Below are 18019 nucleotides of genomic sequence, written 5' to 3'. Positions count from 1 at the left end.
AAATATATATATATGCATTTGTTATGTATTTGTGTATGTGTGTGTATGTATGTGTATGTCTGTGAGTATGTGTGTGTCTGCGTGTGTGTGTATGTGTGCGTAGCTGTGAATGAATGTTTACATCTGTGTATGTTAAATGCTAATATGTGACCGTTGTTTTTGTTGAACCCAAACGGATCGACATAATAAATATGCAAGAAGTATTGCTTACTACCATTCTAGCTACTATGCTGACCTCTACTGGCTATTTATAAGCAAGTAAGCCTTCTATAACATATTATCACTTTATGAAGCACAAATGTGTAGGAAAAGTCTGATTTACCAAGATCCATACTAATAGTAGTAGCAATATGCATACAATAATCAAAGAGAAGTATGATTTGAGGATAATTATGAAAACGGTAATTGGGAATGGAAGCAAGTCCGCTATCTAACAATTCTTTATAAGCTTACCAAGCTGGCGCCATTTGTTATGTATGTTATGTGCGTTATGTAATAAATAATATCGTATACTTGCACGGTTGAGCAGAAGAGGAGGAAGACGGTATTTCAAGTCATAGCATTATTTGAAACTATACCGCTTCCCCTACCTGAATGAAATCTCCTACTTTCAAATCATTTTCGCACTTTATATGGACCTCATCTAATTTTGGAATCTCGATCAAAGTGAAGATTTCTATATTAACAGGAAAATATTAGTAACAAATTTAAGAAATTTCTTCGAATGAGAGAATTACTTTAATGATGCCGAGTTCTTCTTCAGTTTAGATTTGAATATTGAACCTTGGTCAGCATTTTCAAATCAAATGCTTATATCAAGTACAGAGACTGCAATTTATTTTAAAAGTCGAAAATTTATCCAAACTATGTATGGTTCCAAATAATGCTGCAAATAATATTATTTATTACAATAAGTAAAGTTATTTAGTCTATGTTTAAAAATTATTTAAACTTTAAAAAATCAAATAGTGAAATTTCATGAAATTCCAGTCCTGTACACAATAAAAATATATTTAAAAATAATTGCGAAATGCTTGAATTGCTAAAGAATCGGTTTTGTTAGTGAGTATGTTGGGGTTTTTCAAAAAGTCCTATGCGATAGTAGTCAGTAGTGGCGCTGTTTAAAAAAGTCATGGTTTGTGTTCAAGCAATCTAAATGATAGTCAAATTAAGAAAGAAAAAATTTATTTTAAAAAACATAGATTAAGAAATTAGTGCAGCAATAAAGTTATGACATATGATTTGATATATGAGCGGGAACTTCTCATCAACAGACTTTTTTAATTATAAAATCGTCTTCCATCTTAAATAATTTCAGATTATACCAACAAAGGAGAATATGGATCGAAATTACGACAAGAATGCAACTGCAGTTTAAAAGCAACAATAATAACCAAGAGTAATCCTTAAAAGTAAGAATTCAAGAACCTCTGAAATCAACAGTTTATGTCTGGAAACTAAGTTCAAGTTACAACGTTGGTCACCATTCGACGTGGCTGATGAATCTCACTTCATCCTCTGCCACTGGTTGGTTCATTTTGCTGATCACAAAATATCCAGATCATGTTCTAAAATTTTGCGTATCCGAATTGCAGTGTAAAGATAAAACTGAAAAATAAATGAAGAAATACAAGCCAAAATTAGGATCAAAATTGTGCCTTATATATTTGTGTTTAACAACCAGTAATCTTTATATAAAACGATTGAAAATGCCACTAGGATCAAAATCAATAGATTCTATACGTGTGACAACATCAATGTCAAAGATGCTATCATTAATTGAGTATAACTATACCGTGGTCGTTATTTGAAAGTTCCCAATTTTTTATCGGGTTGATAGCAGTTTCTGCCGATCAAACACCACTGACCAAATCACGCCACAATGTATTTCCAGCTTTCTTGAAATTTCTATTTTAGGCTTTTATACTATCCATCCGATTGACATTATCACTCGGTAAAGTAAGATCAAGTTTAGAGAAACTGCAAGTCAATTCCTCGCTGTTGCACGTTGCAAAGTAGAACGAATAATTAACCGCAGCTTTGATATATCGATTTGAAAGTCATGAAATTTATAGAAATTCGGTTCCACTTCGTATATTCTTTTTCCATCCTTGCAGAAACATTCCATTAACTAAATTTAACTATAGCGAAATCGAGACCTTAAATGATTTCTAGCAGCACTAGTAGTATTATGTTGGAGTGTCTATGTATTTTAAGTGCTTCCGAACTTTCACTTACTGCCAGTCAGTGGTAGTCAGTAAAAGTTCGAAAGTACTTACTGTCTGCCAGTTTGACTTTGAGTCAGCCCACAGACTTATAATTATATCAGACTATATTATATCAGCAATACTTTTAGACAGACCATCACTGTTTTCCCAGGAGGAATCAGTGCCATCATCCGTAACGACAGCATCCACTTCTGTAATACCAACAGTTTCCTCGTCTGTAGCACCAGCAGCATCCTCCGTACTATCCTCAGGTTCAAAGCACATTAAATGCACTATTAATTTAGCCGCAATCACTAACCAACAAACAAGTGTTACTTCTGCCAAAATGTATACGATGCAGCATCAAACTTCCTTGCAGCCCAACGGCACCTCAACGAATGGTAGGACGATCAATATAATGATAATGCTTGTTTTGATATTAACTGACTGACAAAACATCTCAGGACCTTTGCTTGTCATAATATCTTTGCAAGTGTTAGCCATGTAATCATTAAAACAGCGATACTTGTAGCATGATGCATGAGATACTTGTAGCATGATGAAGGATGTAATAGTATATAATGTACTGGAGGGTGGAGAAACCTAATTACAAGGATCAGGCCTTGTGTTAAAGTGGTAAAGTCAAACTAGATATTTTAGCGAGAAGCCAAAGCCGTTCAACAGAAGGTTCCGGATCCGGTGGTTTAACACCGTCGAATTCATCACAACAATCCAGTAGCACACAGCCAACACAGCAGACTCATCAGGTGCCACCAATGGGTCAGTTAGGTGTCGCACTGCAACAAGCAACGGGAATCGAAGCTCCGCCAGCTAGTTTCACTTTTAACAACTCTGGTTAACACCTTTACATTTTGATTATCTATGTATAATCATTCTTTTTCCGCAGATATGATGCCATAAAAGTATATTAAGATCTCCATTACTAATCCAGATTAGAAAGCAGTCCAAGATTAAAAAGTGCTCTAGAGCTTAGGAAGTGGTCAGATAGATGTGATACCTTCTGCAGGATAGATTATGGGAATATTGTAAGCAATATTAATATCAGTGGTAGAATTTCTGTGAATCCTTTGTCATGTTTTAGCTATAAACACTTTAATCTCAAATTACGGAAGAGCAAAAAAATTAAATTGCAGTGAGTTGAAGCAAAACCATACGTTTACTGGAATTTGCAGATCTGTTTTCATCGTTTCCAACCAATCACAACTTGTTGCAATATCAAATGAGACCGGAGTTAATGGGCCTATCCGGATTTCGAGCTGCTAATGGTTCGTCTGTGAACACGGTTCGATTTATTTTACGAGTAAATAACTTTAGTCGTAGCACACAGAAAATTAGAAAGATAGGCTTACCAAAATAATTTTATGTAAATGATGCAGGACAATAAGTTAATGAGTATTGGTGCAGAGTAGCACTCATTGTACATGTGGTACACATTTTCAATCCTTCATTCAAATAATTTGTATTTTGAGTAAAAGATTCTTAAACTCTCCTTGTAGACTTTTAGAAATAGCAAAAAAAAAAACTTAACTTGGACCACTATTCTTGAAACGAAAATATTATCTATTATCCCCACCAATCCAAAAAGTATCGTTAGGATAGAAATCAATAGAAGCGACGCTTTCATGAGATGGAGGAATTGATGCATTCCAGAATAGTAATTCAATAATTCGAAACATAGATTTCCAATCAAAATTTGTCATCATTTTCCAGTGGAAGTCCGTTTGAACATCGACCAGGAAAGCCATTTTTTTCTACATTATTAATACTCTAAATAAGCATAGCCATCCTATTTTCATTTTTCCGGAAATCCGGTAGCGGTTCTTCCAAATGTGAGGGGAGAATTAATGCATTTATATCTTTCCAGTATTAATAATGTAGAAAAAAAAAAAATTTATAATGAAGTAATGACCAATTGTGAGAATGAACTGTAAAACGTGAAATAAAGAAATGTCAACTGTGAGGAAGCATTCACATTTATGATTTATTTGAAATATAAGAGGAAATAAACAAAGGATGGGAATTTGGAGTGTGACAATGTGACAGTAATTGTTTTGAAGGAATTGCTGATGCCATCAAATGGAAAGAAATATCTGGAGCATTGACGTTCTATCTCTGAGCATTGACGTTCTATCTCTACTGGTCCGGTTATGTACAACGCTGTAATCCCATCCGATTGTGGGTATCTGTTTGTGTGTGTGTGTGTGTGTATGTGTGTGTATGTGTATGTATGTGTGTGTATGTGTGTGTATATGTGTGTATATATGTGTGTGTCTACCTGTCTGTCTGTATGGGTGTGTGTGTATGCGTGTATGTGAGTGTATGTGTGCGTGTGTGTGGGTGCGTCTATGCGTGTGTGTGGGTGTGTGTGCGTGTGTATATGTATGTGCTTTGAGTGTGTGTGTGTGTGTGTGTTGTGTGAAGCTTGCACCACCTCGTGCCACTTGGGATGATTTGAAAATACACGAGGATTTTAAAAAGACGGAGCAGAAAAGAGTGGTACTTATTGTTTAACAAATGCATCTTTCTTCTTCCCTCTTTCTCTCCCTCTGATCCCCTTAAGGGTTTCCCGAGAAAAAAAATCCGGCCACAAAATATGGGTCCATCGAATATGGCGTTTTGCCAAGATGTACTTGTCAACCTGCCGACTGGTACTAATGTGTGGACGGCGATGATGAGATGGGTTTCCCCCTCTCCTTCCCTCAGCCTTTGAATTTTTTCGAAAATTTTTTGTGACATAATGCAACATATCCTTTTAGAAGGCTCGGATTTCTTTTCCGCCCTTTACTCATCGATTGACATTACCGCATAGCTGTCACTCACTTCTCCTGGTGCTTTTTTTTCCCTCCTATACATCTCTTTCCCTTCCTCATTGTCAGCTTCCCTTCCTGAAAACGTCCACAGCCATCTATTCAACAACAGCAGATCAGTTCGAACTTCTCCCTACATCGAATCATTTTTTTTTTTGAGTTGAAAGTACCTCACCCTCATATATTTTTGAACTTTTTTCGAATTCTTCTTGCCTTTCTTCTTTTATGCAAATAAATTTCTCTCGAAACTTCTCTTTCGATGGCGCATATTCCTTTGTCTTTTTTTTCGAGAAAAAAAAAAGAGAAAATGAAGTTTTATTATATTTGGAAACCATTCACTATTTCTAACATGAGCGGTCTGAGAAGCTGTCATCATATTTAAAGATATCGCGGCTATATCTCCCGGATCATTATCCTACGAGGGATCCTGTAGAAATGACCTGAAAATAGAGAAGCAATGATGCCAACAGCCAATATATAGAATTGATTTCTCCAAGGTATCGGTAGTTGTAGATGGTTACTTTGTTAATTGTGAATATTTCTTTATGATTGATATAATTTTGGTTTGAGTATTGTGCGCAAGTCAAGATATGAAGTAATTTTTCATAAAATGCTACAAAATGCTAATAAAAAGCATGTCTGCGAAAATAATCGTCACAAACTTCAAAGATTAATAAAAGTTGAAAAAGTACAGGATGATTGGAGTGAGGAAGTAAAGAAGGGCGGTAATGACACCTAAGATATCGCAAACAGGTAAATAACTTGAACGAACATGTAAACAGGTGAATTATGCAAATATGATCTGATCTTGATCATTCTAATTTACACTTATAAGCAGAGATAGAGAGTTCACGAGACTAATGTTGGAGAAACATCGATCCAAATGACTGCCTAGTTATTACGGAAGGGTTTCAATTTCAGAGGACGAAAGGCGAGAGAGAGAGAGAAGAAAAAAAAACTCAAAAACCAAATATCTCAAAATAAAAGAAAAGTATGAAACGGAAGGAGTAAATAAGAAATTTCCCCAACTACCGCCCTTTGTTAATTTTCCATTATTTCTCTTACACGTCTTAATTATACCAAATGAATAATTTGGCTATGAATTAATAATTCTTAACTCTAATTTCATTTTACATCAAAAAAAAGAGATTCATGTAGTGCATAAGTTAATAAAAGATGTTGTTTTTTTTAGGTTTGCAATGTCTTTCTTCTGTTAATTTGATTATTATTTGTTGAAGTAATGCTCCATCTTTTATAGATTAACCCTCAAATCTCTTATAAAGCGGGTTTGCCGGAGGACAGTGAAAAAGATGATATTTTGTTGGAATAAGTACATTTCCCTTTTCACTTCTTCAAACTTAAATCTAGTTCAAACCATTCGAAATCAACGATATAACGCTTTTTAATCAACTTCATATGAATAAGAGAAATATCTAGCCTACGGGCAGCATTTCTATTATTCCTGATGTAGTTGCGTTTCAAACAGAACTAAACATCAGTCTTCCGGGAAAGAGTTACGATGTCAGCCATTTCCTCTAAGCATTAGCATGCTGGCTAAGTTGTAGATGGAACTATTTCATTTTCATCTCTTCGAAATTTCAGAAGAGCATCTCAGCTTACGAATATAGTATGCTAAGGGAATTGTGATGATAGTTCTTTTCAAAATGTTGACTATTACATCATTGTTACACTATTTTTTGATACATCAGTTGAATTCACTTAATCAACAAAACGAAATTTAGCAAGTCAGGAAGGGGTAATAAGGAAGTTCAGCTGTACTTAACAGACGATAAATCTCCTTTCACCAGACTAGCAGAAATGGTGAATAATTTCAGAAAATCATTTAACAGGTTTTATACCTTGCTTGGAAAAAATGATTAAGTTGAAAAGAAACAGCCACTTTTGCTTTTGTGTGCATAAAGTGAAATGTTTAAAAAAAGTGTCCAGATTAATTCATTTTTGCTTCAACTTCTGTAACGTCCATCGCATTGCAGTTCAGGCTGATGAACACAGAAATAAATTCCCGTTATCTTTTCCGTATGAGTGAGGTATGCTGTTAATCTTCCAGGTGTTGGAATTTATTGATACTAGAAGTGTATTTAAGTTTCAAAAGCGTCGATGCTACGGCTAAACTGGTAAATTTCTAAGTTAGATAGTATTAGACGCCTCGCAATAATGAAGAGCTAAGATACTAAGAGTAAGTGTTCTTTCGCGCTTTTCTTGGATTCATTTATCTTTTTTTGATATTATTTTCATACTATGGAGTTTAGACTTTGTGACTAATTACGTTACTGTCCCCTTTCGTTTCCTAAGGATAATTGTTCAGCTAAAAATTCGTTAATGAAGACTGTAAGTTACAGTATCAGTTACTCTCACCTACTGCGCATCAGCACCAGAAAAGGGTTGTTTAATGAGGAATCAGAAAAAAGAAGTGACGAAAAAAATTATGGAGTCGTATGAGTGTGACAATTTTTCGTTCTTATCACTACTGGAAGTGTGTCATTTTCTTCGCTTACTGTTTGGCGACAATTTCCAACAGTGCTTGTCAATCCGCATATATAATTCATTGCTTTTGTACGAGTCTGCTTGTCTAAGTAGAAGTTTTTAAATACTAACATCTTTCTGTAAGTTGCTGTAACAAAAATTTTTGTAGTTACACTACTTTTAGTTTATTGAAAGAGCTCAGAAAACTGGTTCGTTCTTGTCGCGATCCCTTTGTCACTTCATTGCCATTGTTACACAGTTTTTTTTTTTGCGAAAAATGGCCAAAAATTCATATCTACGAAAAATTTTTTTTTTTGAAATCCATTCCTTTTGATACAAGAAAGAAAGAAGCATTGCGAATCACTCCAGTATCTTCAGAGGGTACTTTTTGCACTGCAGAAAAATAACAGAAGTTGAGGGAAAACGTGAAATGACGCTATTTGTCATATATTAATGTCTTGAGAAACGCTGAGAACAATATACAAAAATGATGATAAGGTCTCGATATACAGAAATGATGATATGAGAGTATTCTTAATTAGTCAGTTAGCAACAAAATGAAATGGTTAACTAATTACACCAAAACATTATTCTGAATGCAAAATTTTTCATTAAATCCACATCTAATTGAATTTTATTCATCATTTCTACTTTTTTTTCTTATCACAGTCACTGACGAGAAGAAAGGAAAATACTTTTGAATTCTTGTGACAAAACAATGTCATGTTAGAAGAATTTACAAGCAGAATCAGATTTTCTCCTCCACTTTTTACCCTTAGTTTTTATTATATTCTTTTCGAAATTTAGTTAGAAAAATAAGCAGTTATCCTATTAACTGATGATTAATTATTCTATTAGATGATAAGATATTTAGTGAACTGTTATCACTACGATTAATCTATAAGTATTCTGCATATTGATAGTAAGCTCATCTTCTTTCTTTTTCACCCAAACAAATTTTCGAAAGTCATGAATTCTCTAATGGCATTGCTGGGAAGTGCACGTGTTTGGTGATAGTTTTTATATGGCACATAATTGGGAATTAGTATCCCTCCTCTGCTGCTTCTGATTCAATTTGTTTTCTTCCTCGTACCTCTCCTGTCTCTTATATGATTCATATTTGGACCACTGCTGGGACGATACTGTTATGATTGTCGCAAATGGTCGTGAGAGAAAAATCAGCGATCTTTTTGGATGTTAAAATCCCTTCAACATCATCATTGTTTTCGCTCAACAGAAATATGTTGTTTTTATTGGACAGCCATATCACTTGCTGTACCATTTGCCATCATTATCACTAACAGCATGATACATCAGTACTATCAATGCCATAAGTACTATTCTCATTATTATTATTATCATTACCACTATCATCAACATCATCAACTACTTCTTCAACTGTCAGTAAGATCATCAGATATCAAATGGTGTGCATGATATGACCACAAGGTGAAATGATATTCTACCACATGGGCTTCTGTTATTAACAGATGAAGCAGAATGCGGCCAAAAGCGAATTTTTAACTGTAGTGCTGTCTGCAATAAGTTTATATCTATATTGCACACTGATCCCATATTTCAATACTCCTGCGTTTATTAGTAATGATTGCCTTTGAAGGTAAGCGCTTCTTACTTATTGACAAATTTAATCAAATACGAAATGAATTTCAAAAAAAATTTTTCCTCAAAGATTAGAAAACAAATGGCTTATATTGATCGTTTCTGTCCATTCATCATGCAGTTGTATATGTAAAGAGAGGTAGGCGCAACATTCCAATCCTTAAGCTGGAATACCCTTAAGCTACTCCACTTTAATATTTTTTGATACTTTTCTTTTGAATCAGTCGATATCAAAGGAAGCATTAAAATTGAATATTTCTGGTTTGTTTATTAATTATCTCCTGATCATTCTATGGATGGGATGAAAAAGGTGTGCATCGCATTGATAAATGTCAGAGGAAATGCTGCATTTGGGACTATTCAATAAAAGTCAATCGTAAAATTAACTCTGATAAAATAATTTACATTAATAGAACATTAGGGGAGTCATGTCTTCGAGGAGGTCCAGTCTTACAGAAATAATATACAACCGGGCAGTAACCCATCTTGGCTATTAAGCTGATAATTATAATGAAGAATTACTCATCCTACAATTACAATGGGAAAAGATAAAATTTTAATCTGAATAGAATGAATAATTTTCCTAATATTACTTCCAAATTCACTATTACCGTTAAATGAGCCTGATGATTTCGTCTGTTCCATTTACTGATTTAATTCAACCTTGATATGAAGTCTTGAAATCGCCCAGTTGAATAGATATGGGATATTATAGCGAAATTGATTGTTCCTTTTTTGTGTTCATCATATCAGTGTTTCATAAATCATATTGTCCACTCCTTAAGGTATTTGTGGGCGCTTCTAAATTGGTGTCACTGATGTTATTTATTTCTTTTTCAGCGTGACATTTGCATCATAATAACCTCATAATATCATAATAACGAATTAATTAAAATATTTGCAATATGTTTAAAAAAAGCAATTTTAAACGATGCACAGATGGTTTATGATTCCAAGAATGTCAAAATTATTTTAACTTTTCTCTTGTCTCACTTTCTTCTTCAGCAACTATTGCGTAAGATGCAATTTGAAATTCTTTTCCTCGAATTGGACAAGAGAAATAGAAAGATGGAAAAAGGAATCTTTTGAATGGAAGTTTTTTTTTCTTTCTTTTCCTTTCTGAATAAGTTCAGATGAAAATTTCGATGCATTACTGGAGGTTCCTCTCTTCATTCCTCTTTTTCCCTTTTCTCACATTTTACAAACCAATTTTTCGGCATAATTTGTGAAATAGCTAATTTTTTTAAAAACAATTCCGAAAAATAAATCCAGCCTATTTTGGAGTTTGTTTCTCAGATTAAAACATTTGAAATATTAAATAATAAAATTGAATAAAAGTCCAATTATCAGACAGTAGCAGATGCACTTGTTAAATGCTCAACCAAACTGTGATATTCAGGCAAAAATAATAAAATTCATCGCCATCTACAACATGTGAAGTGACATATCCCTTTTATTCTCAAATCTCTTATCAGCCAGTGATATCTAATGCTGCTTGTTCTATGATAATTGAAAGATCGGTCAAAGCATTTTATCAACGGTTTTGTCCATGAAGTTGAGGATACCGTATTCAAGCGGGATGGTTAAATATGTAAAATATATGTGATGTTTACTATGCATGATATAGAGAATGCAGGGGCAATCGCTGAACACCAATTGCCTTGCCGTTGCAGTAGGCGGCAATGCTAGCATTACAGTCTTCTGGTTTAAGCGGTGGTTGCATTCTTAATTAGCACTTGAACTAATTCCTTTCCTCAGTTTCTTATAATCTTTGTCCTTTTTTGAGGTTAATTTATTTAGCATACAGTATGACATTAATGAGTAGTATGAATGAAATGGTTTAAGACTGCTAAATAATTTCAACTTCTAATGCATGCTTTTAATTTTGTCCTTTCCAAGAATTAAGCAAATTTTCTGATCGAACATCTATGTTGTACTGAATGGAATTCATAGCTTTATACCGAACGCCCTTTTTCAATTACTAATGAGATTTTTTTTTCCGCTGTCTAATGCTGCCTTATGCAAACATTTAATACTGATAAGGAAAGGAGACATTTGAGAACATTTTCAAATATTGGAAAGGAAGTGAAATGAACCGAACATCAAAATAAGAAGGGGAAAAAGCAAAAAAAAACTCGGTTTTAAAAGAATTATATACATTGGAAGATGTGTACGTTGCGATTTTTCCATTTTTTTTTTCTATATATTTGCTTTGGTTTAATACTCAAAAACATACAATAACAAGGCAGACAAAAAGACTTAACTCGAATGACAAATATGAAATACTAATGACGAAATTATTGATTAAAGTTGACAGTACAATATATTATCACTTTCAAGTATTATGTTGTAGATTCAAACGGCGAGATTTTGAAATTTCAGAACAAAAAGCATACATAGTTTGTTGTAAAAAGAAGAGAAAAGATTAAAATGTTTCCAGTTCCTCTATTCTTGAACTGAACTATGAAGTATGTGAATGTTGGATAAGCAAATAAGTGATGGTTTTACTGACTGCACTTTCATCAATGTTAAACGCATTTCAAGGGTAGTCTTAGTTTGTGTTAGTTAGTTTGATAAGCGGTTTTAGTGTTACTGAAGTACGGCAATTGATGAACAAGTTATTTACCGTGATGGAGTAGTGGTAAATTCAATTTCTCTTCATGTTTCAAATAAAACCAGTAATTAATATAGCTCCACTTTTATTTCTTTATTTAATGTTTCTATTATCGTCAAAAATACTCTGTTGATTTTTATGTCATATTGTTTCATTTCAGATTAATTTGTCAATCGTGGTATTTCATATTTCTTTGTCACTTGATTACAACTAAAAGTTACTTGACAGCTTCTTTGCTTGACCTTTTAAAACTAATGAGTAGGATAACAATTATATAATCCATGTTATTGAATTAAACAAGATCGATGAACAGCAATGGCAGAAAGGTTAACTAGAAAAATCCATTTATTGATACTTTATTCTCAGCGTATCCGCCCGAACATGGAAATAAGGATGGAGGGAGTGTTTCACATGCACGAGAAATAAACAGTAAGGTGTTTAACTAAGAATAGATCATTTTACACACTTATCTTTACAGAAATGTCTCCATTAGCCAATTTTGTAAATATATCTACAAGGTTCTATACAGATGTGACTACAATTACTGTAATGTTGCCTCATTGTAGCAATCCAGGTAACGAACAAGTTACTTAACCATTTTCTGCTCCGTCAAAGAGGTTCATATATTGCACTTATTATTTTTAATTCTCTTCGTTAAGTCTATCTAAGTAGCGGATCTCAAATGACATAAGACAAATCAAGGATTAACGAATTTGGAATGGTTATCTGGAAATGGTCATCTCTAGTGTTTCAATAGCGTCAAATGATTCTACAGCGCCAAAATCACTCCAGTAATTGTGAAATTTCCGCAGCGCATGCTCCTTTCGTAAAAATTTGATAAGATTATTACACAGTCGAAAAGCTAGAAAGAGTCGAAAGTGAATAGGCTTTAACAGAGAAAAACATTTGTAGTTCAACATCAATTACAAAATTACTTTGATCGAAGGCAGTGGAATGAAATTGTCGGAATCAGTTACTGACCACTGATCTCGCCGTTTTTTAAAGATCTTCGTCTTCTAATACTTATGAATGAAATCATTTTTCCTACATATACTGAACGGTAGAAACGAAATGCTAATTATGAAGAACTTATTCAGCAACATTTCCTGAATATTGCTTTGTGCTCCTGTTTAGGCCTAAACTAGCTGAATGCTTCCATAATGATATGATGACGCCATAGAAGCCTTCCTGAATGGGCCTATCCCTGCAGTCATTACATAGAAATGTCTATCCAACACAGACACATACGGAGACAACCACGATATACGTGCACACGGACTTACAAGAGACAAGAGACGACGACAACGATGGCGACAACCGACATCGGTGTGTTCTTTCCCTGTCTGTCTATGTAGATAGTTAAGTACATGTATGTATGATATATGTGCATGGATGTGTATGGATGTGTGTGTGTGTGTGTCTGTATGGGTGTCTATGGGTGTGAGTGTATAGCTTTCAGCTGATGTAACCGATTGGATGGGCTGTTCGGGAAAGCAGTGAGTTGTTTAGCTCCATCGATCAGGTTGCACTCTTCGCAGATGTATTTTTCGGGCAGCACCACATTTAAACCGGCAAAGCTCCTTTTTATACATTTCGAAACTTTTTCTTTTGCATTCACTCAATTAATTTTTTTTCTCTATTTGCCTTCTTCATGTCTACGTGCGTATACTTACGTGAAATTATCATCATTCTTCATGGAAATCATGTGAATCCTGTCGAAAGTGTAGACATGATGTCAGTACTTTACGGATATATATGGATCGGATGAACAATCTAACCTGAGTGTAAAAGTTGGCGATCCAGATATGCAATTTAGAGAGACAGAAACCAAAATTGTATTTTTACATTCTTACATACCGAATGCATTCACGTATCTCAAACGATTTCTATGATTAGGTTCTGTCTGTGGCAAACAGTAGCATTGTATTGAACTTTGACAGCGAAGTAGCGGGTCAGCTACACTTTTTGTTTTATGCTAATTTATCTTTAAGAATTTTCCTTCTTTATTATGTTAATTGACATACAGCGGACCCACCTTTCAATTCTTCAACTGAGCTAAATTAATTGCAATACATGCAATCTTTACAGTGTTGTAGAAGTGAATTGGTAACCTTCTTGTAACAGTGACATTTAAACTACCAAATATTACTTCACTTAACGCACGTTTATCATTATTTCGAATCGTTCTAAAAAGTAGTATGGGCGATTTCTGTATGAAGAATACTTTGTAAAATATTTAAAATTGCATATTTGTGTTAGAGGAGAGGAAAATAGCTTCACAGTGAATATAATCATCGCCAGGTACGAAAAGTTCTGTAAAAAAAGTCCTAAAATTGTTTTAGGAAACTTTTAAATATTTTTTTGTATGAATGAAATCAAATTTCATGAGTAGTAAAACATTCAAAAAATTGGAAATTTCAAATGAAAACCACAAAATTTCCCTGAACCTTAAAAAAAGAATGATCGCCTACTATTTATTTAGAAGAAAAATGGTGATGGCTACAGCAATAGTGATGGATGCCTTCAGATGCGAAGGAATAAATTTATACAATTAATTGATTGTATGAAATTATTCAATAGTATTCATTAATTAATATTTATTCTAGAAATCAAACCAAAAATTTCTGCTATTAAAACAAAATTTAGCAGATAGATGGTAGCGAATGGCAAAAACAAAATCTATTGATGATTACAAATTTTGCAATCTTCAGAAGGGATGCAGGTTTCATGATCGAAAGATGATGCTTGGTCGCGTTGTTTAGGACTTTCCTTTACCTATAAGCTTTGCCAGTGCAGTAGCAAAAATGACAAGAGAAAGTAAGGAAGAAGAGAAGAGCTTTTTCAAACAGGTTTTTAAATTTTTAAACAAGAACATATCGAGAACATATCGGAAAAAAAGATATCAGAAATAAAGCGATTTTTGAATAAAAACGTTTCGTTGATTTAATGGAAAATATGTGAAAATCTTAAATATGACAATTCCTAAATCAGTAGTTTTTCCTCATCATGCATAATCTGTAGATTGTTAATTCTTCCGGTTATACGTCACAGAATTAATTAATTAGAAGAAAACTTTTTCCAAATGACTGTAGTTTTCATCTGGGATCAGGAATTAAGGTTTAAGATTCCTAGAGATTTAATTCTCTTACATTTACTCCAATAGTAAAATAGTTCTGCATGAAGACGAAACTTTTTTTTATTAGTAATTAGTAATAAAAATACAATGTCGTCCATAGTAGCAGTTTTTCAGAACTGATTTAATTGCTTTCTAGCATCGAAAAGGGTTTAAAATCATTAACAGATGGATGTTCTATTTGGATGACACAATAGGATTATTAATTCCTGCTGATTTTCAAGAGTCAATATTTGTCAGATTATTTAGACTTCAATATGTATTAGCAGAATTTTCATCTTTTGACCCATCTCCTTTCATGTCCGGAATTACATTTCAGCAACTTCTTTCTACATTTTAATTTTCGTATATGTTTAAATATTTTATTTCCAAGTGGAAACCTTATAAGACATTATGGTGTGAAATTGTTATGAATTTGCCGATCGACAATATTTTGCATTAGGATATATTTCCTTTCAATTTGAAAAATTTCAAGTTTAAAACAAAATTTAGGTTCTACAGACATGAAATTTCAAAGTTAAATTTTTGGATTTTGAGAAAAGCGATTTTTCTTTGAAATTTATCGTCGATTACGGTATTCGTCATGTGTCATACATTTCACTCGAAAAGATGTTGTTTGCAGACAATACTTCCTGCAAAATGATGCGAGAAGTGCACTATACAATCAAATCCTTTTACGCTACCGTAAATTAATCCTGAAACGTTCAGGAAATTATTTTTTTGCTGACTTAACAGCATGTTGTCTATTTTCGAGAAATAAATTTTACAAATCTATTCTCTATTCTTAGGATTTTATGCTTCGTGTAACAATTAAAACAAATTCTGAGATGTTTGTCGGTCAGACTTCCTGGATAAAAATGGTACCAAGTAAAAGAGCAAATTAGGCAAAATATTTTGCTGTGGAACCACTGCATAGCTTAGTTCCTGTTTCAGTCACTTGCCACTTTGATCGCACTTCTTATTAATACTAATTACATAAAACTTTAGTGTCCAAGACTTCAGTCTGATTCGTCTGTGTCTGATTCCAAGCTTTTTTTCCTTTTCACTGAAAAACTTTCCCTTTCTGCATTTGTGGTTTTTCTAGTGTTGATGGTATTGCTAGCAACAGCTGATACTACCGCTAATGACAATGATAGTGTAGTGCAAGCTGTCCTGCATGCATTGTGAAATACTAATAATAATAATGGGCAATGCTTTTGCACTTTAGCTATTTATTCCTTTATTTTTTTCTTTTTTTTTTTTACCAAGAGAAGGAGAAAAATGTGAATAAATTTCAGAAGTTGCTGTTTTTTCATTAAAAAAAGGGGAAGAATTGAATGTGTTAAAAGTAAAGAATTGTTTTTTGAGTATCTTTTCGTTTTTTTGCTTTGACGGAAACGTATATGAAAAATATTGGGTCATTCGTCTTTCTAATTTTTTTCTCTAACAGCAGTCCAAAATAATTATCGATTTTATAGGAGGAAGTAAGGTTTATTCTCGAATAGGTAAAACTTTTGCTACCTTGAAAATGTAATTAGCATTCAAACTCTTTCCTTCCAAGAGTCATCGCGAAGAGAATTCAACTTAATTCATCAAAATCCCCGAATCCCTAACTTGATAAGAATGGATAAGAATTGATAAGAATAAGAATTGATAATGGATAAGAATCGTTGAACAGTTAAATTGAAAAAGTTGGACAATACGGCTCGACGACAGTTACAAATCATTGCCGATGATTGACAGCATACCTTCTTCTTCACTTTTTTAAAACCACCATGAGGGAAACTTTTGGATTATAAACGTAGGCGAGTCTAGAAGGTATAGGTTGTGAATACATACGACTAATTATGGACCACATAACTCTATCTATACTTACTTGATCAAAGTATCTTATAATGTCATGATAACTAGAGATTAATATGAGCAGTGTTACAACGATCTACGATAAAGGGAGAGAGAAATATATTTCGCTTTTGATGAAATGAAAAAAACATTCACAGGAACTTCTTTTTTTTCCATTAGTGCATAAGAAATGTATAAGAATTAATGATTGTTAATCATGTCTTCAAGAAAGAAAGAACAGAAAGAAAGAAAGAGAGAGCAAGAGAGAGCGGTACTTTCCAGAAATGAAGATGATTGGAGCAGAAAGATTTTCTTTCGAAGTTAGACGAAAAGGGTTATGTGAAGTCAAGCATGCTCTTTGCTAAGGGATTCTAAATAACAGTTGATCACTTGTGTCCCAATGTTTAATTAGAAGTTAATCTGGTTGGCTTGAGTGCCTGCCTGTTAGTACGAGTGAATGACACAAAATAGGCTGATCGGCCTGAATCACTTTAATAAGGTATTGAGCAAAATTCGTTTGCGTCATTTTTGACTGAAGACGAAAAGTAATGGTGATGATGGTGATACTGTTGATGAGGTGAAGTGGTATTGGCGATGGGAGTGAGGGCGATGGTAATGATGATGGTGATGGTGGCTGGTCATTACAGTGTAAAAAGGTGGTAAAGGAGAAAGAAAAACCGGGTCCACTGGGCCGATCCATCTTTTTCATCATCTCTCCCGCTAGTCCCGCCTTTCACCCCATTTCTTTCTTAATCAGCTTTGCCCCTTGCCTATCCATTTTCTCTGATTCCTTAATTTTCTTTTCGGAAAAAAGAAAATTTTACAGGGAGTTGAAGTGATTCTTTCGTTATTTGTACAACATTGGGGGCCAACCAAAAAGATGCCAATAGGCAGGTTTTCTGTACTCTTTTTCTGAACCTTTATCGCCGTATCAGTTAGAGTGTGCCCTTCACTTTTCGATACATTCGAAGAGTCATCATTGCCGTTTCTTCGCTATTTAATTTTTTCTGGTAATATATCTTCTTAAACGAAAACTTTAATATCGAACACAATAATATGTATATGCAGGATGCATTCCTCCTATCAGAACGGTAAAATGTGGCCTTTCTTTGGATCACAGTTTGTATAGCATTTGATAATATTTCAAGAGAAAAAGCATGGTCCGATTCGCCTGCGCATAGCGCGTAAACGAATTGTGGGAAATATGCCGACGGGTCGAGTAGCTGGTCCTAGCAGAGTACTTGTTTTAAAAAAACCTAAGAATACAGTTGATGAGCATTTCAAAATTACGGTCGTTGGAAGAGAAAAATTG

The 18019-nt window shown here is 33.8% G+C and overlaps 4 protein-coding genes across 4 annotated transcripts; 2 read left to right on the top strand and 2 right to left on the bottom strand.

Annotated features, from left to right (window-relative positions):
• Positions 1-835: 835 nt before the first annotated feature.
• LOAG_06289 (hypothetical protein) lies at positions 836-2492 on the bottom strand (the record flags this gene model as incomplete). The annotated part of the gene is made up of 3 exons (XM_003141825.1): positions 836-886; positions 1326-1405; positions 2363-2492. The coding sequence occupies 3 exons, from the start codon at positions 2490-2492 to the stop codon at positions 836-838; spliced, it is 261 nt and encodes an 86-aa protein (XP_003141873.1).
• A 61-nt stretch (positions 2493-2553) lies between these two features.
• On the top strand, positions 2554-3585 carry LOAG_06288 (hypothetical protein; the record flags this gene model as incomplete). The annotated part of the gene is made up of 3 exons (XM_003141824.1): positions 2554-2608; positions 2868-3062; positions 3401-3585. The coding sequence occupies 3 exons, from the start codon at positions 2554-2556 to the stop codon at positions 3583-3585; spliced, it is 435 nt and encodes a 144-aa protein (XP_003141872.1).
• A 7184-nt stretch (positions 3586-10769) lies between these two features.
• LOAG_06287 (hypothetical protein) lies at positions 10770-12740 on the top strand (the record flags this gene model as incomplete). The annotated part of the gene is made up of 6 exons (XM_003141823.1): positions 10770-10852; positions 11493-11538; positions 11914-11931; positions 12016-12079; positions 12120-12187; positions 12666-12740. The coding sequence occupies 6 exons, from the start codon at positions 10770-10772 to the stop codon at positions 12738-12740; spliced, it is 354 nt and encodes a 117-aa protein (XP_003141871.1).
• A 4382-nt stretch (positions 12741-17122) lies between these two features.
• LOAG_06286 (hypothetical protein) lies at positions 17123-17407 on the bottom strand (the record flags this gene model as incomplete). Its single annotated transcript, XM_003141822.1, has 1 exon — positions 17123-17407. One exon carries the CDS (start codon positions 17405-17407, stop codon positions 17123-17125), a length of 285 nt encoding a protein of 94 aa, XP_003141870.1.
• Positions 17408-18019: the final 612 nt, after the last annotated feature.

Source organism: Loa loa (assembly GCF_000183805.2).
Source record: "Loa loa unplaced genomic scaffold supercont3.9, whole genome shotgun sequence".
Classification (NCBI taxonomy): domain Eukaryota; kingdom Metazoa; phylum Nematoda; class Chromadorea; order Rhabditida; family Onchocercidae; genus Loa; species Loa loa.
Note: the sequence above shows the minus strand (reverse complement) of the source record. Positions and strands in the feature narration are given on the sequence as shown.